Genomic DNA, 19,888 nt, shown 5'->3' with positions numbered 1-19,888 from the left:
CTGAAAACAGCTGACAGGAGTGCAGAACAAACTTCACTCCTGTGACCCACAAGAGAAGTACAGCCAAACAAGCTTTAGGTTGTACTTCTCTTTTAAGTACAAAACTAAATATAACTAAAAAAAATTGAATCAAAACCGACACATCATTCAGTCTGTTCTGCCAGCGAGTCTGTTATTTTTCATGTTATTGTCCTGTAGCAGGCCAAGCTGTCCAGAAAAAAAAAAAAAAAAAAAAAAAAAAGGCAATTCATAAGCTCCTGGCAGTATATTTTCTCCAAAAGCTTTGATGGTCTGCTTTTATGAATCAGGCTTACAGACAGTACTCCCCTTGAGATCTGCATTTAACATTCCTAGAATAAGCACCCATTCACACCTGTACAATGTAATGAATTGCATAGTGAACACGTTAGCTTGTTGGGGTTCCATTAAAAATGAATGGCACCACTGTGCACTAAGGCAGCACATCACTGATGCACATGCATTGCAGCTCACGGTAACAAAGTACCGAGCATCATGGAGCACTGTGTCAGAATCAGCGCATGTCCATTTTAAAGTCAATTGCACTGCGTTGGCAACCCATTGAAATATATGGTCGCCTTAATGCAAAGCCCATTATGCACCACCTTGATGTGAATAGCCCCTAAAGTTGAAGAGTGCTTTATGGGTCTCAAAAGTGTAACCTCTAGAGTTCTCGGCTTGGCTATTTTGCAAGACTTGGGCACATTTCGGTGGTGTCAAAGCTTTCTGCCCCCTAACATTTTGCGCACACTTCTACTGGCCAGTAGAGCTGGGCGAACGGTTTGGGCCAAACACAAGTTTAGCCCGAACACCCATTCAGCAAGAACCCAAATTTGCAGGACGTTGGGCGGGTGTTTGTCTTGCCGAACTCCCTGCACAGTGCATTCTGAGCCCTGATTGGGCAAATCGAATCGCTGGTTAACGAGCGTCCTTAACCGCTGAGTCATCAGCCATCAATAAGCCTAAAGCAGTGAGGGTTAACACCCCACACCTACCTGGCAATCCCCCCCCCCCCACCTAGTATGGATTTTAAAGGACGACGACCAGCAAGCATCCCCCTCTCCTGAACCATACCAGGCCATATGCCCTCAATGGGGGGTGCTTTGGGCCAGGGGGGGGGGGGGACTCTGCTACCCCTGCCTAAAGCACCTTGTCCCCATGTTGGAGACAGCTTCATCCCCATAACCCTGGGCTGTGGTTGTGGGGGTCTGCTGAAAGGGGGCTCACAAGGAATCTGCTTGCTCAGTGGTGGTGGGGGGGGGGGGGGATCTCTCCGCTGAGCAGGTGGATAACAGGTCACAGTCCTGCTCTCCTCTATGGGGCAATCGATGGGGAATGTTGGCATAGAGGGGACTGAAGGCTCCGATCAGTTCCGCCTGAAAAACAGACAGGTGGACCCGATCGGACAGCCTATGTGAAAGGGGCCTATATAAGCTTTACTCTGAGGTAAATTCATCATCACCTGCCCTGTTCTCTCCTATTTTAGGTCGGTTTCCTTTGGGCTATGTCTGAGTAAAATTTGATCAGTCTAAAGTTTGTCTGGAACTTATTTTAACAAGCCTTTTACACAGTACAACTGTGACCGGCACAGGTTAAAATGTTTAAAAGCTGAACTCCAGCTTTTCATACATCTACAGAATTCGTTTGGGCTAAGGTGATCATACCTGAGCACAAGTACACAATGATCCTTGGCCCACACGGAGAAACACTGCATGCCTCCATCAAAAAGGGACTTTTGTAAATAACTCCCCTTACTCAAAAATGTATGATTTGGGTTCCCTGCACAGAAACTGCAACATTTCAGCCCGGCACAGAATGGCAACCTGGTTATGTGTTTGTGGCTGGAGCGGATTTCCTCCACCTAAGAAATAGGTTTGGTGTTTCCTCACTCTTTATTTGCCAAAGGAAAATAAGTTCCTTCCACACACTCTGCAACTGAATGTAATTACTGGTAACCCTTTCAGTTTTCAAGAAAGCATCACTTACAGTGATAACCGAGCGCAATACAAGTCAATGGTAAATCTGTAAAAGTAGCAGATTGGAGAGGGGACAGGATATACCGGCCAATCAGGGATACAAACAGTGGCGGCTGGTGCTCAAAATTTTTGGGGGGGCGCAAAGGAAAAAAAATTGCAGTCTCACTGTGCCCAAACGCAGCCACTGTTCCATGCCATCAAACGCAGCCACTGTGCCATCAATTTGCACCACTGTGCCATGCCATTAAACGCAGTCACTGTGCCATGCCATAAAATGCAGTCACTGTGCCATCAATTCGCACCACTGTGCCATGCCATTAAAGGCAGCCACTGTGCCATCCATTGTCACCACTGTGCCATGCCATTAAACGCAGCCACTGTGCCATCCATTGTCACCACTGTGCCATGCCATTAAACACAGCCACTGTGCCATCCATTGTCACCACTGTGCCATGCCATTAAACGCAGCCACTGTGCCATCAATAGTCACCACTGTGCCCTTTAATGGTCGCCGCTGTGCCAATTGTCCCCACTGTGCCCTGTAAATTGCTTTCTCCCCCCCTCCCCCCCCAGCACTTACCTTTACTGGAGTCAGGCATCCACGTCCCACGATGTCTTCTCCCGCCTTCGATGACTGACAGGCGTCTCAGACAATCAGGTTATCGGTAGCCAGAACCGGCCAACCTGATTGGCTGAGACGCCTGTCATCTTATCCAAGGGGCGTACAGTCTGTGCGCTCCGAGAATAAGCTTCCGGGACCCGAGGGCTGTATTGGGAAAGCCTATCAGAGCTGTTGGCTTTGATAGACATTTCCGTACAGCCAACCAGCTGGCGTTATTCAGATGGCCGGACATGAGCACCGACCATCTGAATAACAGCGGCAGCGGCCATAATAACATAGATTCTTGCAATGCATGAATCTATGTTATTTCAGTGGCGGTGAGAGCCAGAGGGGGCGGCGCTCCAGCGCCCTCTATGGACGAACCGCCACTGGAACCGCTCATCACAATTTTTGCTGACAAAATGTTTGACAAAGTTACTGACTAAACACTTTTTTCTTTTTTAAAACCGACAACCTAAAATGGCACAGGAGCTCCTATTACATACTAAATCCATACCGATACATAGTAAACACAACGTGAAAGTTACAAATACCACCAGCAAGGAAATGGCCGATTATTGCCAAAAATCCCCAAGGATGAGTCTACTTGTTCTATACTCTGCACACACATAGGCCGCAGTCCTTGTACCCACAACAAAACCCTTCAATTACCACACCGCAAGTGATGGTCTAACAAAGAAACTTCAAGACAAAATTATCCGTTTTTATAAAAATGACTCTTACATTATACACTTTTCTACAGATTGTAGACATACAGCCAACGCTTTGGTCGGGTTCACATCTATTGCTTTTTAGTGCATTTTTTTACATTTTTAGCTTGTTGACACAAATTTTTATTAAGCATTTTTATTAAGCATGTGCAATAAGTTGATACACATTGTTGTGCCGTTTTGGTTTGGCCAAGAAGGATTGAATTCCTGCAGGGACATCATTGTGAACTTTGGAAGGATCTACTTAGAGGAGCAGACAATGCATTCATATTTTTTTTTAAATAAAATGCATTATATGTGCATTTTCATTTGTTGTCCTAGACTTCTACAAGCATTGCAGAGCATTAAAATGCCTTTATTTTTAATAACACAACCCATAAAAGGTGAACGGTAACACGTGTTCCTATGACACATCCATTGTTTTGAGTTCCCAACGTGAATGTGTTAACAGGCTTGTGGTTTTAAACTACCTTAAAAGCAGTTGTAAACCGCGAACACGTTTCACACCATATGTAGGTTCTTATTCATAGCTGTGTGAGCCATGAATAGGCACCTACATATGGTGTGAAACGCATTAGCTGTCTCCCTGCCAAATATGAAGTGACCGTATTGGATTTTATATTTTTTCTACCAAAGATACAATAAAGATGCCTTCAATGGAGTGCGGCCGTCCAGGACTGTGCCTTTTCTCCCTACTCATTGCTAAGCCTGCACCTGCAAGTTTGCTATAGGGTGTGTACTCCAGAGGTTCTTTGGCTTGGAGCGGCAATTATTCTTTATTATAGGCTTACCTATAGGTAAGGTGACCAGATTTTTTCCTTTACTAGTAATGGCAACAATTAGCGACTCTCTGCCCGTCGCCGCCCACCTCACAGCCTGTCAAGTCTTACTCTTTGGGCCCCGGCTACTACTGGATGGGGAGTGGAGGAAGATCACTCCACCAGGGAAGGCAAGGAGATAAACAGGTAGGCGGCTGGCCAGGACTTGAGCCAAGGCAGAAGAACATGCGAGCGAAGCTAAATGGGCATACACCCGAAACTGAAGAAATATTCCCTCCACTCCGACCAGCACATGATCATCAGAAAGGGGCACAGATAATGGGAAAAATACAACCCCCCTATGCTAATAGGCATGGCGGAGCGGAGGGGTGTAATTCCATTTTTTTTTATTTTAATTCTCAACTGATTGTCTTTGAAACTGCCCCTGCCCCTTATTAAATCCAATCTGGGGACAAAACCAGGGACAGACTTGGTCCAGGGACAGTGTCCTCAATCAGGGGACTGTCCCCTGAAACTGGGGATGTCTGGTCACCTTACTATAGGTAAAAAGTTAGTGATGGAAGTTCACTTCCACTTTATAAGTGGTTGTAAACCCTTACATATACACAGTGAAGTGACTGGCTTTGGTGATAGAGATGAAACAAATCCTCCTACATACATTGTACCTGTTTATCTGCAGTCGTCTCTGCTCTCAAAAGAAAGAAGTTCACCTTAAAAAATAAAAAATCGTCGATCTACTGCAGGAACAAGTTACATGTTCCACCCTAAAAACGGGTGTAACATGTTCCCGAAGGTGAACTTATCCTTTAATTGAGACAAGTACACACTGTAGGAGGGATATGCCATGTTTATATTTAGTGTTGGTGGTTTACAACCACTTTAAGAACTCCATTAAAAATTGACCAGGTGAAAAGAAAAAAGCCTAAAAATAATAAAAAAATGAATGCAGCCATCACATCTATGAAATGATAAACTGCAATATATTAAATATTTGCTTTTGGGTTTAATATGGCTTTAAAATACCAGAAATTGTTGAGACAAAACACACACTTTGGTCAGGACTATATATATTGAACAACGTGCTCCAGGCTGGCTGCTGATTTCACCAACGCCTTTTTCTGTTCATGAACCTTCACAGACAGGAGTAAAGAAGATCATTTTTACGAAGGCTGGCCTTACACTGTGTGAACTTCTTTCCTGCAACCACAGGTTGCAGGAAAGAAAGTTGCACAAATTTGCCCATAAACACAGACAGTGCCGATCAGGAATTGTCTTCTCCTGGCGGGAGGGGGGCGGGGGTAGTCCATGATTATCGCTAGTGGCTATAGCAGCCGCTAGCGATAATCGCAAGAGAATGCCAACAGGCTGGTTGTACCCAAGTTGATTAACTTGGTACCTTCAGCCTTTCCATTAACAATTTGAACCATGTATGGCTGGCCTAACATTCTAATGCAGATACGGACAGTTGGCAACCCTGCTCCCAACTCTATGGGCTCCCAGTGAAAAAGCTCCCACTGCGGTCATCCTCCTCCTGTAGTACTCTTTTGAAGATAGCAAAAATGCAATAATTACTGTATTTATTGGCATATAACACTCACTTTTTTTCCCTGAAAATAGAGGTAAACTGTGCCTGCATGTTATACGCAGGGGGCTGTGGAAAGTTTTATTTCCTGAAACTTCCCTCTTAAGGTTAGGGTGCATGTTATACGCCTGTGCGTGTTATACGCCGATAAATACGGTATGTTGCAAAATTTCTTGCCTGGAGATCTTGCCAGGAACTGCGCTTCTAGTATTAATTTTGTCAACGAAAATATTTTCCTCAGTAAAACGAACACTATTTTAGTCGACTAAAACAATTCAGATGACTAAAACTAAAATAGCATTTTATTTAAAAGACTATGACTAAAACGAAATCTGGGACGTCAAAATGAACACTGAGCGGTTCCCATTACAGATTGGCACATTTGGCAGCCTGGATGCTGTTCTACAGGTTACTGCGCTGAACATACTATAAGGAGCAAGAATGCATGTAACCCCATCTGAATAGAGGAAGAACCACAATTCACGTCAAAGGTTTATTATACCAGAGCACATTAGGCAAACCCAAAGAAATGTTCTGAAGCATTCACAAACATAAATGAAATGGACTGTAGTGTGCTCTGTAAAATCAAACGTGCCAGGGGTTTAAACCCAAACAGCATCTTTAGAAGTCCATAGATCGACTGAAAAACAGAGTGCATGCAACCTTCATCTAGTGATCATCTTTATACAAGTACATAGTACAGCAAGCACATATCACAAATATGAAATGCTGAGTTTCAATATTCTTTAATTCTATAAAAGCTACAATCTTTTTTATACAGAAAGTTGATCTGGACATATACCTTGCATCACTTACGTTTAGCACATCATTTTTGTATTGCTTAAAAAACCACAGCAGTACACAGTAGTACAAGTCCTCCAAAAGTAGCATTGCAACCTATTAAGCCATAACGGCTCTATGTCAAACCTGGAGTCCAAATACCTAGTCCTAGTTTTTAAAGCATTAAATTATCACCAATCAAGTTAAAAGGTCTGAGCCAAAAAGTAGTGAGCGGCACCCACTGCAGTCATACTGGGGTCCAACAAGCACTCTGGAGTCCTAAAGAGCTTTAATACCTTGCAGCCAGCAAACCGACCATTTTGTTTCATTCATAGTAGAGTAAAGCCTCATACACAAGATCAGACAAATCAGTGGATTTTTGTCCAAATGGCATTGGCCGTGAACTTGTTCTGCATACAGACGGCAGAACTTTTTCAGCCAACATTCACAAAACTACATGTTTTTTCTGCTATTTAGTGCAACTTCTGCCAATGTTGTCTTATGGTCAGCATTGGTTCGGAGCATGCGTGTTTGTACTTTGGATTTTAGTCTGGCAGATTTGTGTACACACGATCGGATGATCCGACGGAACACATTTGTTGTCGGACAATTTGAGAGCATGAACATCCAACATTTGTTCCGACAGCAATTTTCGGATGGAGCATACAGACGAAACACGTCCATCAGACAATTGTTGTCTGAAAATCCAATCGTGTGTACGACCGTTAAGGCTGGCCATAGATGGTTTGAATCTTGGCTGGTTAAGCAGGAACTGGTCGAGATTCGAACAGTGTATGTACCAAGTTGACTGATCAATCAGCTTGGGTACAACCAGCCTGCTGTATTCTTCTTGCGATTATCCCTAGCGGCTGCTACCAATAATATCTCGGCAGGAGAGATGCCCATCAGCACTGTGTGTTGGAGGAATCATGTGAATTTCATTCCTACAGCCCATGATTGCAGGAAATAAATTTGCACTGTATGGCGTGCCTTAAATGATTATCTACATTTCTAAAAATACATGGTAAAAAGCTGATCCAGGGACTTAACTGTCAGAGGTCAGGAAGTAAATCCAAACACGCTTTTTTTTTACCTTCCTTTGAATTAACTCTTAATATTTCAAACTTCCATCTTTTGCTTTTAACAATAGGCAAGCCTATAATAAAGCTTACCTATAGGTGTAGTGTAAATATCTTCTAAATGAGCACCACTTAGGAGATGTTTAGTGTACATGCAGCCAGTGAAATCTCTGGCGCACGCACTTTGACCCGTGCCGTTTCTTCAGAGCCCAGTGACGTCATCGCGGCTCCGGCCAGTCACAGAGCCGGAGTGTGCAAACCCGGAAGCAAGATGAGAGCACCTGCAGATTTTGCATGCTATAAACAATGATCACAGGGCAAACAAAAGGGTTTAACACTTATTCTTTCAAAAGATCAAAGTTTGTGCTTTACATGCACTTCAATTGATATACAACACAATAGCCTCGTTTTTAGGTGATTACAAAATGAGGTACCTTCTTTGCTGCTTGGATGTTCAAATTCACTGCCAATCATGCTTTGCTCAGGAGAAGAGCAAGCAGAGGTAGAGGAGGCGCAGGATGCTGGTCGGCTGAGGTCAACGACTGACTGGTTTGATGGAGGTGGTGTCAAGTTGGCTGGTGAAAAAGGCTGGTGAGGTGGGCTTGGTGGGAGGCCATTTTCCAACAGGAACTCATCAAGGTCAACATATTCTATCTCATTGTATGGCAACGTGCGCTCCCACAGAAGTGATCCTAGGAATGCACAGTGAGGACGGGAACCGGCCATTTCATCTTCCAGTTTTCTCTCCTTATCCTTCATGATACCTTCAAGACAAAAATGTTTTTAGTCAGTATCATATGTAGGCATGCTTTTAATTAGTGGAACAACTCTTTACATTTTGCTTGGCAGTAATGTTTTGAGCGATGACCAATATCTAAAAGGAAAACAGCTATAAACTTCCATACTACACTAGAAATTGAGATTCATATCACCATGGGAAGCAGATCTGGAAAATGGCAAAGCTGAAAATCCAACAACATCTGGAGGTGGCCATTTATAAAAATGCTTGACAAACAGGATTGTAAAAGGAGATCATGTTGGTGTCCACAGGGACCAATTTCCTTTTCCCAAAGGGTAAATGATCAAACCGAATTGGTCATTACAGTAATGGGCAGCAACTCAGTTGTCACCTGGTTTTCTTACCCAAGCATATACCCAATTGGTTGAACATGGATTTTGGCAATTTAAAAAAAGTCTTCCTGCTACTTTTCCCTAAGGATTTGACAGTTACCTAGAGACAAACTTTATTCATTTTTTACGTTTTGGAAGAATGTAGAAGGGTTAGAACCTCCAATTACGGTCACTGAGATAGGAAGAGAGATTGCTTTTCAACTCCTGGTGTGGCTCAAGTACAAGAAGAAAAAAAAAATATTTATATATATATATATATATATATATATATATAATCAGTTTGACATAAAGCCTAAAGTCCGGTTCACACTGCTGCGCTGTGATATGTTGCAAATTTTAATTTTTTGGTCCTGTGTGAGGTGTGATTTTACCGCAAATTTCAGGAGTTGGACACAGCTACAATTAATGTTCTAGCCAATGGAATCATGTTAAATGTCTAATATATAATAAAAAATAAAAAAAGTAGATACCGTGTTTCTCCGAAAATAAGCCTGGGTCTTACATTAATTTTGCCAACAAAAGACACAGTAGGGCTTATTTTCGGGGTAGGTCTTACCATGTAATGTATGGTCTTCTCTCCCCCACCAAATACCTTCATTATAGCGCCGATCTGTGCTTCTGTGACCCGCCGGAGCTTTCTTCCCCGTAATTATATTACAGAATCACACACATTGTACATTATATACTACTGTAATAGAGTGGATTATAGGATTTTACAAGCATTTTAAACTAGGTCTTATTTTCGGGGTAGGTCTTATTTCTGGGGAAACACGCTGTGTGAACAGCCGTCATGGAAAACAATGACTTTTTGTATGACATGCGAATCTAGGCTTTTAACGCATCGCATTCGTTATCAACTTGCACAAGTGTTAACCGGGCCCGAAAGGTGGCCATAGATGGATTAAAATTCAGTCAGTTCTAGAAATATTGGAGAATTTCCCTTAACCAGCACCTGCAGCCAATCGGTGTGCCCAATTGTCAGAATACATTGTCCTAGTGGGACACTGTGCTTTTTTGGATGGAGGCAACCGTCCCCGTCCCCCCACCTCACTCAGCTCACTGGCTGATCAAAGTAGCTAGAAAGAAAAATCTCAAATCCCCATCAACACTCACTGAATCCCTCTCAAGGAGCCATTGTGGTCTCCCGGTGGGGGACGCAGTCCCCACTGGGAGAACAGTGGTTATTGCGAGGACAGCCACTTACAATAAAAAATTAAATAAAAATCCAAAAGGCTGGTTGTACCCAAGTTGATTGATCTTTGATTTTTGTTCACCTATTAGATACGCAGCTCTTATTATTTGATATTTTTTGCTGTTTATTCCACTTTTTGTTTTATATATGGTAGCGCAGTAGTACCATTCTTCTTTACACAAGTTGATTGATGAACTTGGATACATTCAGCCTGCCCATACATGGTTCGAATCTCGGCTTGTTCCTGCTGAACTGACAGATTCACACTGTCTATGACCACCTTTAAAGGCTACATAACAAGAAGCAGTCCTGTATTCAAGAGACATTGATGACCAGCATTCCTCACAGACCCTAAACCCTATTGAATTTCCCTCACGAGGGACTGGTCCAGCTAGTGAAGGACCGATTCTATTAGAGACTGGCAGGTAGCCCGTTAGCAATCCAGCTGCAGATTTTTTCCGTCGGTAGCATCAAGATGGCCCATTGTTTTTGTTTTCAAAAAAAATGTGGGTAAAATTTTCTGTAGAGCTTTTATTTTGATCTGAAGCCCCATTTGGGAAGATTTTCTCTTCCTTTCGATTTATTTGGCACCATGACAAGCAACGAGGGAAGCAATAACCCTTTCCTACCGTACAAAAAAACAGGCGTTTGTTTTATAGATGTCCCATCAATTCCTGTCCTCATAGCAAGCGAGAGGATCTCTCCCCAACTGGGCCATAGGCCACAACAAAAACCCACTCAAACCCTCCCCCACTTTATTTGAAGCAAATCAAATTTTTGGCCAGGTATCTTTAAACCATCTTTAACTTTTTGCTTCTCGGCCTTTTTGCCAAGATCAAGTGTAGTATCTGTTCTCATCAGTTGTCAGAGGAGCACTGAAGCACCTCCTACATGGGGAGGGTGGATGCAATCCAATGATGTCATTGCACCTGGAAGGATGGTTTCAGCAGGGACTAAGCCGAGCTGCCCGACAGATACTGGGGTCCGGTCAATGGTCTGTGCCATCTGGAAGGGTGCTCCTGGTGAGGATGGGTGGCTGCACTGGGTCTGGTCTTTTTGCCGAGTTCTAGTCCGGCCTTCTGGCTGGCCGATGTAAGTGCTATCCCTGTCAGCGATCTGGTAGGAGGAGCTGGTACTAACCTGTGATGAGTCGGGGTAGGGCCATGCAAATCCGCTGGATTGATGTGGGGTCTGGAAAAGCTAGTATTGGTGGAGGCTGCCAACTGGAGTGGCAGTTCTTCCTAAGAAAACCTTGAAGGGCTCTCCATCTGGCAGGGGTGGAGGGCTGCACTGGCCGGTCTGGGGGTTGGATATGGAACATGAAAAGCCTATGGTGCATGTGCCCCTGGAGTGGCAGTCCAGGGGTACCAGAATAATCACTAAGTGAGGATCACTTTGACTTGACTGCTACCATAGTCACTGCACAATTACACACTCTTTTTAGCACCTGCCTCCTGGGCCGTGCCTTTTGGCTGGGACCGGAGGAATTTTTTTATTCCTCGCCGGAGGGCCTGGTCATTGTACTGCACAATGGCCACTTCTTCACTATCCCTTTCCCCCCCACTTTATTTAATTCATTAGCCTAAGTTTGTCACGTTTGTTTTTTGTTTGTGCACGTTATTTGTTCACTGTGTGATTAGTAGGTAGCCGGTCCTCGGGCCAGCCCTGAACGTCTTGGGATTGGGTGGACATGGCCTTCTGGCTTAGTCCGCCTGCTCTCATGGGGTCCTCCCTTCGGGGGAGCCCCACCTAGTACTGGGAGGGTTCTGTTTTGGCAGACCCTCCAAGGAAGTTGGGTCCGTGTCGGCTTTAGCTGCTCGGACCACAGTACCTCAGTCCCCGTCTGGAGCCCAACGCCCCGGGGGATCAGGGTTTGGGTATTTTTTCACAGGAGGACCACTTGACGTTGCACCCGTCTGCACGTTTTTGTGAACACACATTTTTTCTGCACCGGGTGGAGTTTTTTGGGTGTGTTTCACACGCCATAGGCTTTTAAAAAAAAAAAACTTTTAAGAATTTTTCATTTTAAAATGGAAGTCTGAGAAGGATCTCTAAGATTGTGCATTTTGTTTTCAACATTTTGGGGCAGTATTTATTTATTTTTACACATTTTGGCATCACAACTACCCTAATCAAATCTATATATGGACCAGAAGACAAGTTTTTTTTTTCCCCTTCAAAACAGGGCATGCCCAGTGAGAAGAAAAGCACGATGTTCGCCAGTCTTTATAAAAAGGCTCCTCTGTCTTACCTCCTGCACAAGTCTATTGTTTCTATGCAAATTCAACCAAAGCAAATAGTCATTGTTTAGGCATGTAATCAATTACTCAAGAATGCTTGGACACTGCACACGAACCACCGCCTTTTTACATAACAAGGTTTATGCCACTGTACACATTTCTTTGTCTAGAACACCATAGTCTGGGCTTACAGGAGCAGAGGAGTCCCAACCACAATGCAGGTACTATGAAGGTCAAAAGGCAAAAGAACAAAGATTTCCATTGGCATGAGTTTTCGGTGCTTCACCGATCTGTATGTACAGATGATAGAATTGTGCATTTGTATTCTGTGTCTAGGTCAATAACCTCTTCTCTGTACTTTATACAGTAAAGTGCAATGAATCCCTAACAATGAACTTCGATTTACTCCCTTTTCGTCTCTTAAATATACAATTGGAAGCAATTTGTTATATCCATTTAATAAATTTATAAAAAAAAATGTTCTGCTGATCCTGCCATTAATCCAGTGTGGTCCTTTGTGAACTTGTAGGACTGATAAGAATGCAGAGTGTACAGGACAAACTTCGGGCCAGATTCACGCATCTGGGCGTATCTTTGTGCGGGCGTAGCGTATCCTATTTACGCTACGCCGCCGCAACTTAGACAGGCAAGTGCAGTATTCACAAAGCACTTGCTCCATAAGTTGAGGCGGCGTAGCGTAAATTGGCCGGCATAAGCCTGCGTAATTCAAATTTGGAAGAGGTGAGCGTGTTGTATTAAAATGATCCGTGACCCCATGCAAATGAGGGGCTGAACGAACGGCGCATGCGCCGTCCGTGGACGTATCCCAGTGCGCATGCCTAAGATACATCAAACACTGCCTACGACGTGAACGCAACTTACGCACAGCCCTATTCACGTACGACTTACTTAAACAACGTAAAATTCGACGGCTGTTCCGACGTCCATACTTTGCATTGGCTGCGCCTCATATAGCAGGGGTAACTTTACGCCGGACGTAAGGCTAACGTAAACGGCGTAGCGGGCGCAAGTACGTTCGTGAATCAGCGTATCTACCTCATTTGCATATTCTACGCGTAAATCTATGGAAGTGCCCCTTGCGGCCAGTGTAAATATGCACCCAAGATACGACGGCGTAAGAGACTTACGTCAGTCGTATCTTGGCAACAGTGAGGCGTATCTGATTCTATCAATCAGGCGCATAGATGCGACGCCTCACATTCGGACTTACGACGGCGTATCAGGAGATAAGCCGTCGTAAGTCCTTTGTGAATCTGGCCCTTCTTGTTTTAAGACATTGGTCTCCAAACTGCAGCTGGTTGAGGCCTTTTGCTTGCCTTTATCCAACCCTGAGGGCACTATTCCTCCTACTGATACAAGGTACTATTTCTCCCTCTGACACCAACAACAGGCAACTATTCCTTCCACCAACACCAAAGACGGAGCACTATTCCTCCCACTGATACAAGGTACTATTCCTCCCTCTGACACCAACAACAGGCAACTATTCCTTCCACCAACACCAAGGACGGAGCACTGTTCATCCCACTGATACAAGGCACTATACCCCCCCAACCGACACCCACAATGGGGGTTACTGCCCCTCCCACCGGCAGCCACGATGGGGGGTTACTGCCCCCCACCGGCAGCCACGATGGGGGGGTTACTGCCCCCCCCCCCACCGGCAGCCACGATGGGGGGGTTACTGCCCCCCCCCCCCAGGCAGCCACGATGGGGGGGTTACTGCCCCCCCCCAGGCAGCCACGATGGGGGGGGTTACTGCCCCCCCCCAGGCAGCCACGATGGGGGTTATTCTTCCCATTAACACCAATAATGGGGCAACTATTCCTCCCACTGACACCCATGATGAGGCACTATTCCTCCCAATAATTGGGCGCAATGCCTCCCACTAATACAGATGGGGTACTATTCCTCCCACTGACACCAACGAGGGGGCACTATTCCTCCCACTTATACCAATGATGGGGCACTACTACTCCTTCCACCCCACATAACCAACAATGGGGCACCGTGCCTCCCAGTGACACCAACAATGGAAATTATTCCTCCCCATAATACCAAGGAGCACTGCTCCTTCTACTGCCCACAAGTAGAGTTATTCAATTAATTTTACCCACTCCGATCACCAAGTCTCAGGCATTTTCTACTCCCAGTGGTCACAATCTGGCCCTCCTAAAGTCTAAAGGACAGTAAACTGGCCCATTGCCTAGAAAGTTTGTAGACCCTTCTAGGTCGACACTGCTGTTCCTCTGAAGATGCAGGACATTGAGTGAGAAACACTCTAGAACAGGACATGCGTCACAGGATTAACTGCAGAAAACCAAGAAAAAAAAAAAAATGCAGCCACTATATCCAAGGACTGGTGAGCTGCAATTCTATCAAATGTTTGCACTTGGGTTTAAATAATGGTAATTTAATTATATGGCTCCAAACCCTTTCCTTGGGAAATACATTCTGCACTTGATAGAAGTCAGCTACCACCGACGACCTATTCTAAAAAAAAAAAACAAAAAAAAAAACACCACACACAAATTGTTTGGCTGTCATGCTGATCCTCTGAGTTAGTTTGTTTCTACATCATGGACCTGGAACACGTATGCAGATCAGCAGGTTCTGCCTTTATAAAACATGATTGTTCTGGGTCAGCAAAAAAACATACAAGAGAGAATACTGGCCATGTGATTTGCCTTGGTTTCACTCAATTTATCCACAGTCTCGACACACTGCGTCAAATCCTAGTCATACACAAAGTCCGAATTAGCGGTCATGCCAGGAGCCGTTTACTTAATTCTGACCACTGTATACAAAAATAGGTTCCAATTAAAATGGGATATTATTTCTGAAAAATTATGAATAGAGAAGGCAAACCCTTCATTTGTCCATTCTTCATTCATAGATCACTTTTCATTGATGGAAGCAATGCAATGTTTTATATGAATGCAGGAGGGGGGCAGAAAGCATTGGGCATAGTTGGCACGTCTGATGAATGCATAGGACAGGCATCTTACAAATATTAACCACTGCAGCACTGAAAGATTAGCGCAGCAGGGATTGTGGGGTAGAGGATGGAAGATTTTAACAAAATCTGCAGCCAGCAGTACAAGTACTGTCACTTGCGCTGAATTTTTTATTTAAATTTTTTTTGACTAAACATCGGCTTCAAACAGGATCTTCACACCAAAAGTAAATTTGTGTGCACCTGGATCCAGCCCCCTCCGTCTCCCACAATTGGATATTTTTTTTAAAGCAATGTTCCAGGAATTCAGCACTTTTGTAAAAAGTGAAGACAAACTACGAGTCAAGTCCAAGGAGGTGCATGACTACCCTTGGGCTCATCTCCATTTAGATCCGAGTTTCATTGCACAACCAGAAGACACTGATTTTCAGGTCTAAGCATCTTCAATATGCGGTGCAGCTGCTAAGCCTGCTTCTCCCTCTCTCCTGCCCAATCACAGAAGCCTTCGTACTATGTGAATTAAAAGTACAAAGGCTTCTCTGAATGGGTAGCAGAGGGGAAGGGCCAGCATAGCTTTATATGCCTCCCTCTCACCGCCCAGAGTGTTGGTGTATGCTCTGGCAGCTATAAACCTGTCAGATATAAAACAGAGAAAAGTTCAGGAGATGTCATACACCTCCTTAGACTTAAAGTGGATATAAACTCAATTCATGAAATTTTACCTAGGCATCTGTGGTGTTTACCCTTTCCAAAGTCCTGTGTCTGCCATTTCGTTCCTCTGTTAGCATGATAACTTCGGACAAGTTCTTAGAGACAGGAGATAAAACCAACCTGAAAGGTGTGTTGGGGTGGATGCCACAAATAGATTAGCATTGCCCATTGGGACACACAGCCATGACAAGTTCTCAGAGCCGGGAGGTAAAACCAACCTGAAATGTGCGTTGGGGATGGCTGCTATGAATAGATTAGCATTACTCATTGGGACTTTTTATTAATGGCTGTGTGTCGCTTCATCTAAACACAGATGTTTGAGTATATGCCAGCAATAGAACTGGCAAAATGGGCCAGTAGCGCGAAAAAGAACAGATGGAAAAACAGGCATCTGTCCGGTTTTGCACTGCTGGCCCAATTTGGATCCTTTACCCACAGCTCCCGACTCAGAGGTCTCTGGTGGTTTTGTTTCTCAGCTCTGAAAGTATCTGCGTTCTGCCCATGTGGGGGGGGGGGGGTGCCTTTACTCCAATCACACAGCGTATTCATCCAGACCAGCCCACTTTCTTTTTTTTTGTGCACGTTTACAAAATTAAACACACAGTATAAAATATACAAATTTGCGCAAGTAAAAACATTCCACCATTGGGCATAACCACACCAGTGCCCATCGATGCAGCCACACCAGTGCAGCCGCATCAGTGTTAGTTCCCCCTCCCAGTACCTGGTCTGCACGGCTTCTTCTACCTAGGCTCTGGGTGCAGTGCTTTTCCTGCAAGTGGTTCCTCTGGAGCTGGGAACCCGGGACCAGCTGTGCACTGCTGGTTCATCTGGTCTTCTCCTCCATTCCTCCTGGGCACCACAGAGCTGGGCAACAAGGGCTGGAGGACTAAGTGAGTGGGCAGGAAAAACACACACACACACACACTTTTCTGGGTATCCCCCCTGTGTTTAGTGGGGTTCGGGGGACAGAAAGCGGACTATTTCATCATTTTCGGCAGATTAATCCACAGCAGCGCTCCCGGCCGGCTCCCGTGTATGGATATAGCAGACCGGCCTTCAGTGTGCTGCTACGAATTAATCTGCCCAAAGTGATGAAATAGCCCGCTTTCTGTCCCCTGGCCCCCACTGAGCACAGGGGGTTCGGATAAGTTTTTTTTCTAAACAGCTGCACAGCAGGAGATTAGCTTATAGGTGGACAGGGTTTGGTAGTCCCTGTCCGCTCTACCTCCGCTGTAAATAAAACCAGACCACTGAGCCATCGGCCAACCGGGAAACTCCAAATGGCCAGTACATGCCTACCTACTGCTGAATGAGGAAGTAAAAATTAATTGTAAGAATTCTAAAGAATATAGCAAGCTGAAGACAGCAGATATACATGTTAAACTTATGTAGGGAGGAGATTTGTTTCATCCCTGTGTATCATCTAAAGCTGTTCACTTCACTGGGTTATTTGTGAGGCTTTACATCCAAAGGCAGAAGATTTTTTTAATCTTAATGCAATCTATGTATTCAGATAAAAAACCTTTAGTGTGCAGCAGTAGCTCCCCTCAGCCACCCCAATATCTGAGCCCCATCACGATCCAACGATGTAGCACGAGAGCCTCGGCTGTCCAGGACTCTCCCTCCTGAATGGTTCAGACACAGCAGCGGGCGCCATTGGCAGTGAGCCAATGAGGAGAGAGGAGGCAAGGCTGAGTCGCGGCTCTGTCTGAATGGACACACAGAGCAGGGGCTTGGCTCAGGGGGCCACCCATAGCAAGCTGCTTGCTGTAGGGGCACTCGGAGGGAGGGGCCAGGAGCAATAGCAAAAGACCCGGAGAAGGAGGATCTGGGCTGCTCTGCGCAAAACTACTGCAAAGAGAATGCATTAAGGTGAAAAAACATCCGATGCTTACAGGCCCCCCATCCCCCTCAAAAGTCCCGTGAACGTGCTGGCTTCTTGGCTCTTTATTGGATAGATTGATAGCAGCGCAGCCATTGGCTCGAGCTGCTGTCAATCAACTCCAATGACGAGAGGGGCGGGGCAGAGGTCTGTAGCTGGCGGCTATGGACGCCGAATACAGGACTCGGGAGCGCATCCACAAGGTAACCCTCTTGGGAAAGTGCTTCCCAGTGGGGTAAGCCGATGCAGGGAGGCGCAGAGACAGCCGCCAAAGGATCCCAGAAGATAAGGATCGGGGCCACTCTGTGCAAAACGAACTGCACAGTGGAGGCAAGCATGGTAGGTTATATATATAAAAAAAAAAAAAAAAAACTTTCACGAATTAAAACTTTTTTTTTTGTATAATGTGAAAGATGAGGTTATGCCGAGTAAATAGATACCCAACTTGTCACGCTTTAAAATTGCGCAGACTCATGGAATGGCACCAAACTTCGGTACTTAAAAATCTCCATAGGCGACTCCTACATTTTTTTTTTTTTTTTTTTTTTTTTTAACAGGTTACCAGTTTAGAGTTACAGAGAAGGTCTAGTGCTAGAATTACTGCTCTCACTCTAACACACGCGGCGATACCTCACATGTGATTTAAACAGCATTTACATATGTGGGCGGGACTTACGTGCACGTTCGCTTCTGAGCGTGAGCTACTGGGGACAGGGACGTTTTAAAAATGTTTATTAGTTTACACTTTTTTTTTTTTATCACTTTTCTTCCCATTACAAGGAATGTAAACATCCCTTGTAATAGGAATAGTGTGAGACAGGTCCTCTTTTTGTAGGGGATACAACCACTTTCACTACGCGCACGTGTCGGACAATAAAAAACGGTGGCGCTGCTGTAGGGGATGGGTCATGATTAAAAGGGACCGAAGTTCCTCTTTATTACAAACCTACAACTTACAAGCATAGCAGATAAGGGCAGCACATAGATAAGCATTTGCTAGTATGTTTTATATCCATTTTAGATATGAATAAAAACAGAGGCTCCCTTTAAAAAAGTAAAAACTAAAAATTTGAATTGTCAACATTGTTTTAAATGTTCCTTTAATGACGGTCATTTGTTTTTCATCCTGTTATCGGCTTTCTCACTGAAGTAGTATGCATCATACTTATTACAAGCATGCTACTGTAAACATGCCTAATTAGATGTGCTGGGCACACAACAATCACCACATGGTCTCTCTTGTAAGCACCTAGCACTACACGTGCTGCCACAGTTCATCCAATCAGATGTCAGGCAGGCTAGACGCAGCTCACCTGGAATGCTCTCTACCTACGCCCTTCCCTCCACAGCTCATGGGCAGAGCTCCATGTTATTGTGCAATGCCGCTCACTCAGAAATGCCAAATGCTGGGAGGTGGGCAGATCCATGCCTATTAATATTTCATGCAAACTTCCTAAACCAGATTCAGATGCCTGAAAGGACATTATAAATGTAAAATTCCATTAATGTCTCCCAAGTGCCGGCAGCAACTACTACCAATTAGAGTGCGCCAATTACCTACAGAGGGGAAAGAGGACTTCGAAGCAAAATAAAAGGCTGGAGAAACCAATAGAATTGTTAGAGTAATTATTGCTTTAATCCAATAAAAGAGAGAAAGCGAAATCTGGTTGGTTGTGGGTGCCGGTTCCATATCCTCATTGTGTATTTTATAATGTTTTAAATTAGGTCATTATTATCCAACAATGCCACATAAAATTATAATCATCATCATCCTCATTAAAATAGGAATTACATTTAAAGCTAAACTCCAGAAATGAGCTTTTTATGCTCACATTGGTCCAGCTCGTTTCCATCTTCGCCCTTTATATCTCACATCCGGAGGGCCCTCGGGGGTGCAGAAAGTCATTGTAGTTGCCTGTGCTGCCTACAGTCAGTGCCCATCTCTTCCGGGGTGTTGCACGAGAGACTCATCTATATACTCAACACAGGGGGTCACCCACCTGGCACAAGACATTCTCTGATTGTACTAGGTGGGGGATTGCGACGTCATGCTCCCTTTCACCCCATCCAAATCAGAGACCATATTCCATTCACTGAAAAAAAAAAAAAAAAAAAAAAAAAAAAAAAAAACCACACAAGACATTCTCTGAATGGAAGTGGTGCTGATCTGAATGAGCGACCGTGCATTGCATTCTACAAAAGCCTG

The 19,888-nt window shown here is 44.5% G+C and overlaps 1 protein-coding gene and 1 pseudogene across 1 annotated transcript in view; one reads left to right on the top strand and one right to left on the bottom strand.

The window, feature by feature from the left end:
* LOC120915271 (D-box binding PAR bZIP transcription factor) overlaps positions 1–19,888 on the bottom strand; it is a 78,657-nt gene that overhangs the window by 48,962 nt on the left and 9,807 nt on the right. The window contains exon 2 of the mRNA XM_040325647.1: positions 7,981–8,310. Coding sequence (XP_040181581.1) covers positions 7,981–8,310 — 330 coding nt within the window. The remainder of the gene's footprint in view (positions 1–7,980; positions 8,311–19,888) is intronic.
* LOC120916706 lies at positions 10,679–10,785 on the top strand (annotated as a pseudogene).

The sequence above is a fragment of the Rana temporaria genome, chromosome 10 (assembly GCF_905171775.1).
Source record: "Rana temporaria chromosome 10, aRanTem1.1, whole genome shotgun sequence".
In the NCBI taxonomy this organism is placed as follows: domain Eukaryota; kingdom Metazoa; phylum Chordata; class Amphibia; order Anura; family Ranidae; genus Rana; species Rana temporaria.
Note: the sequence above shows the minus strand (reverse complement) of the source record. Positions and strands in the feature narration are given on the sequence as shown.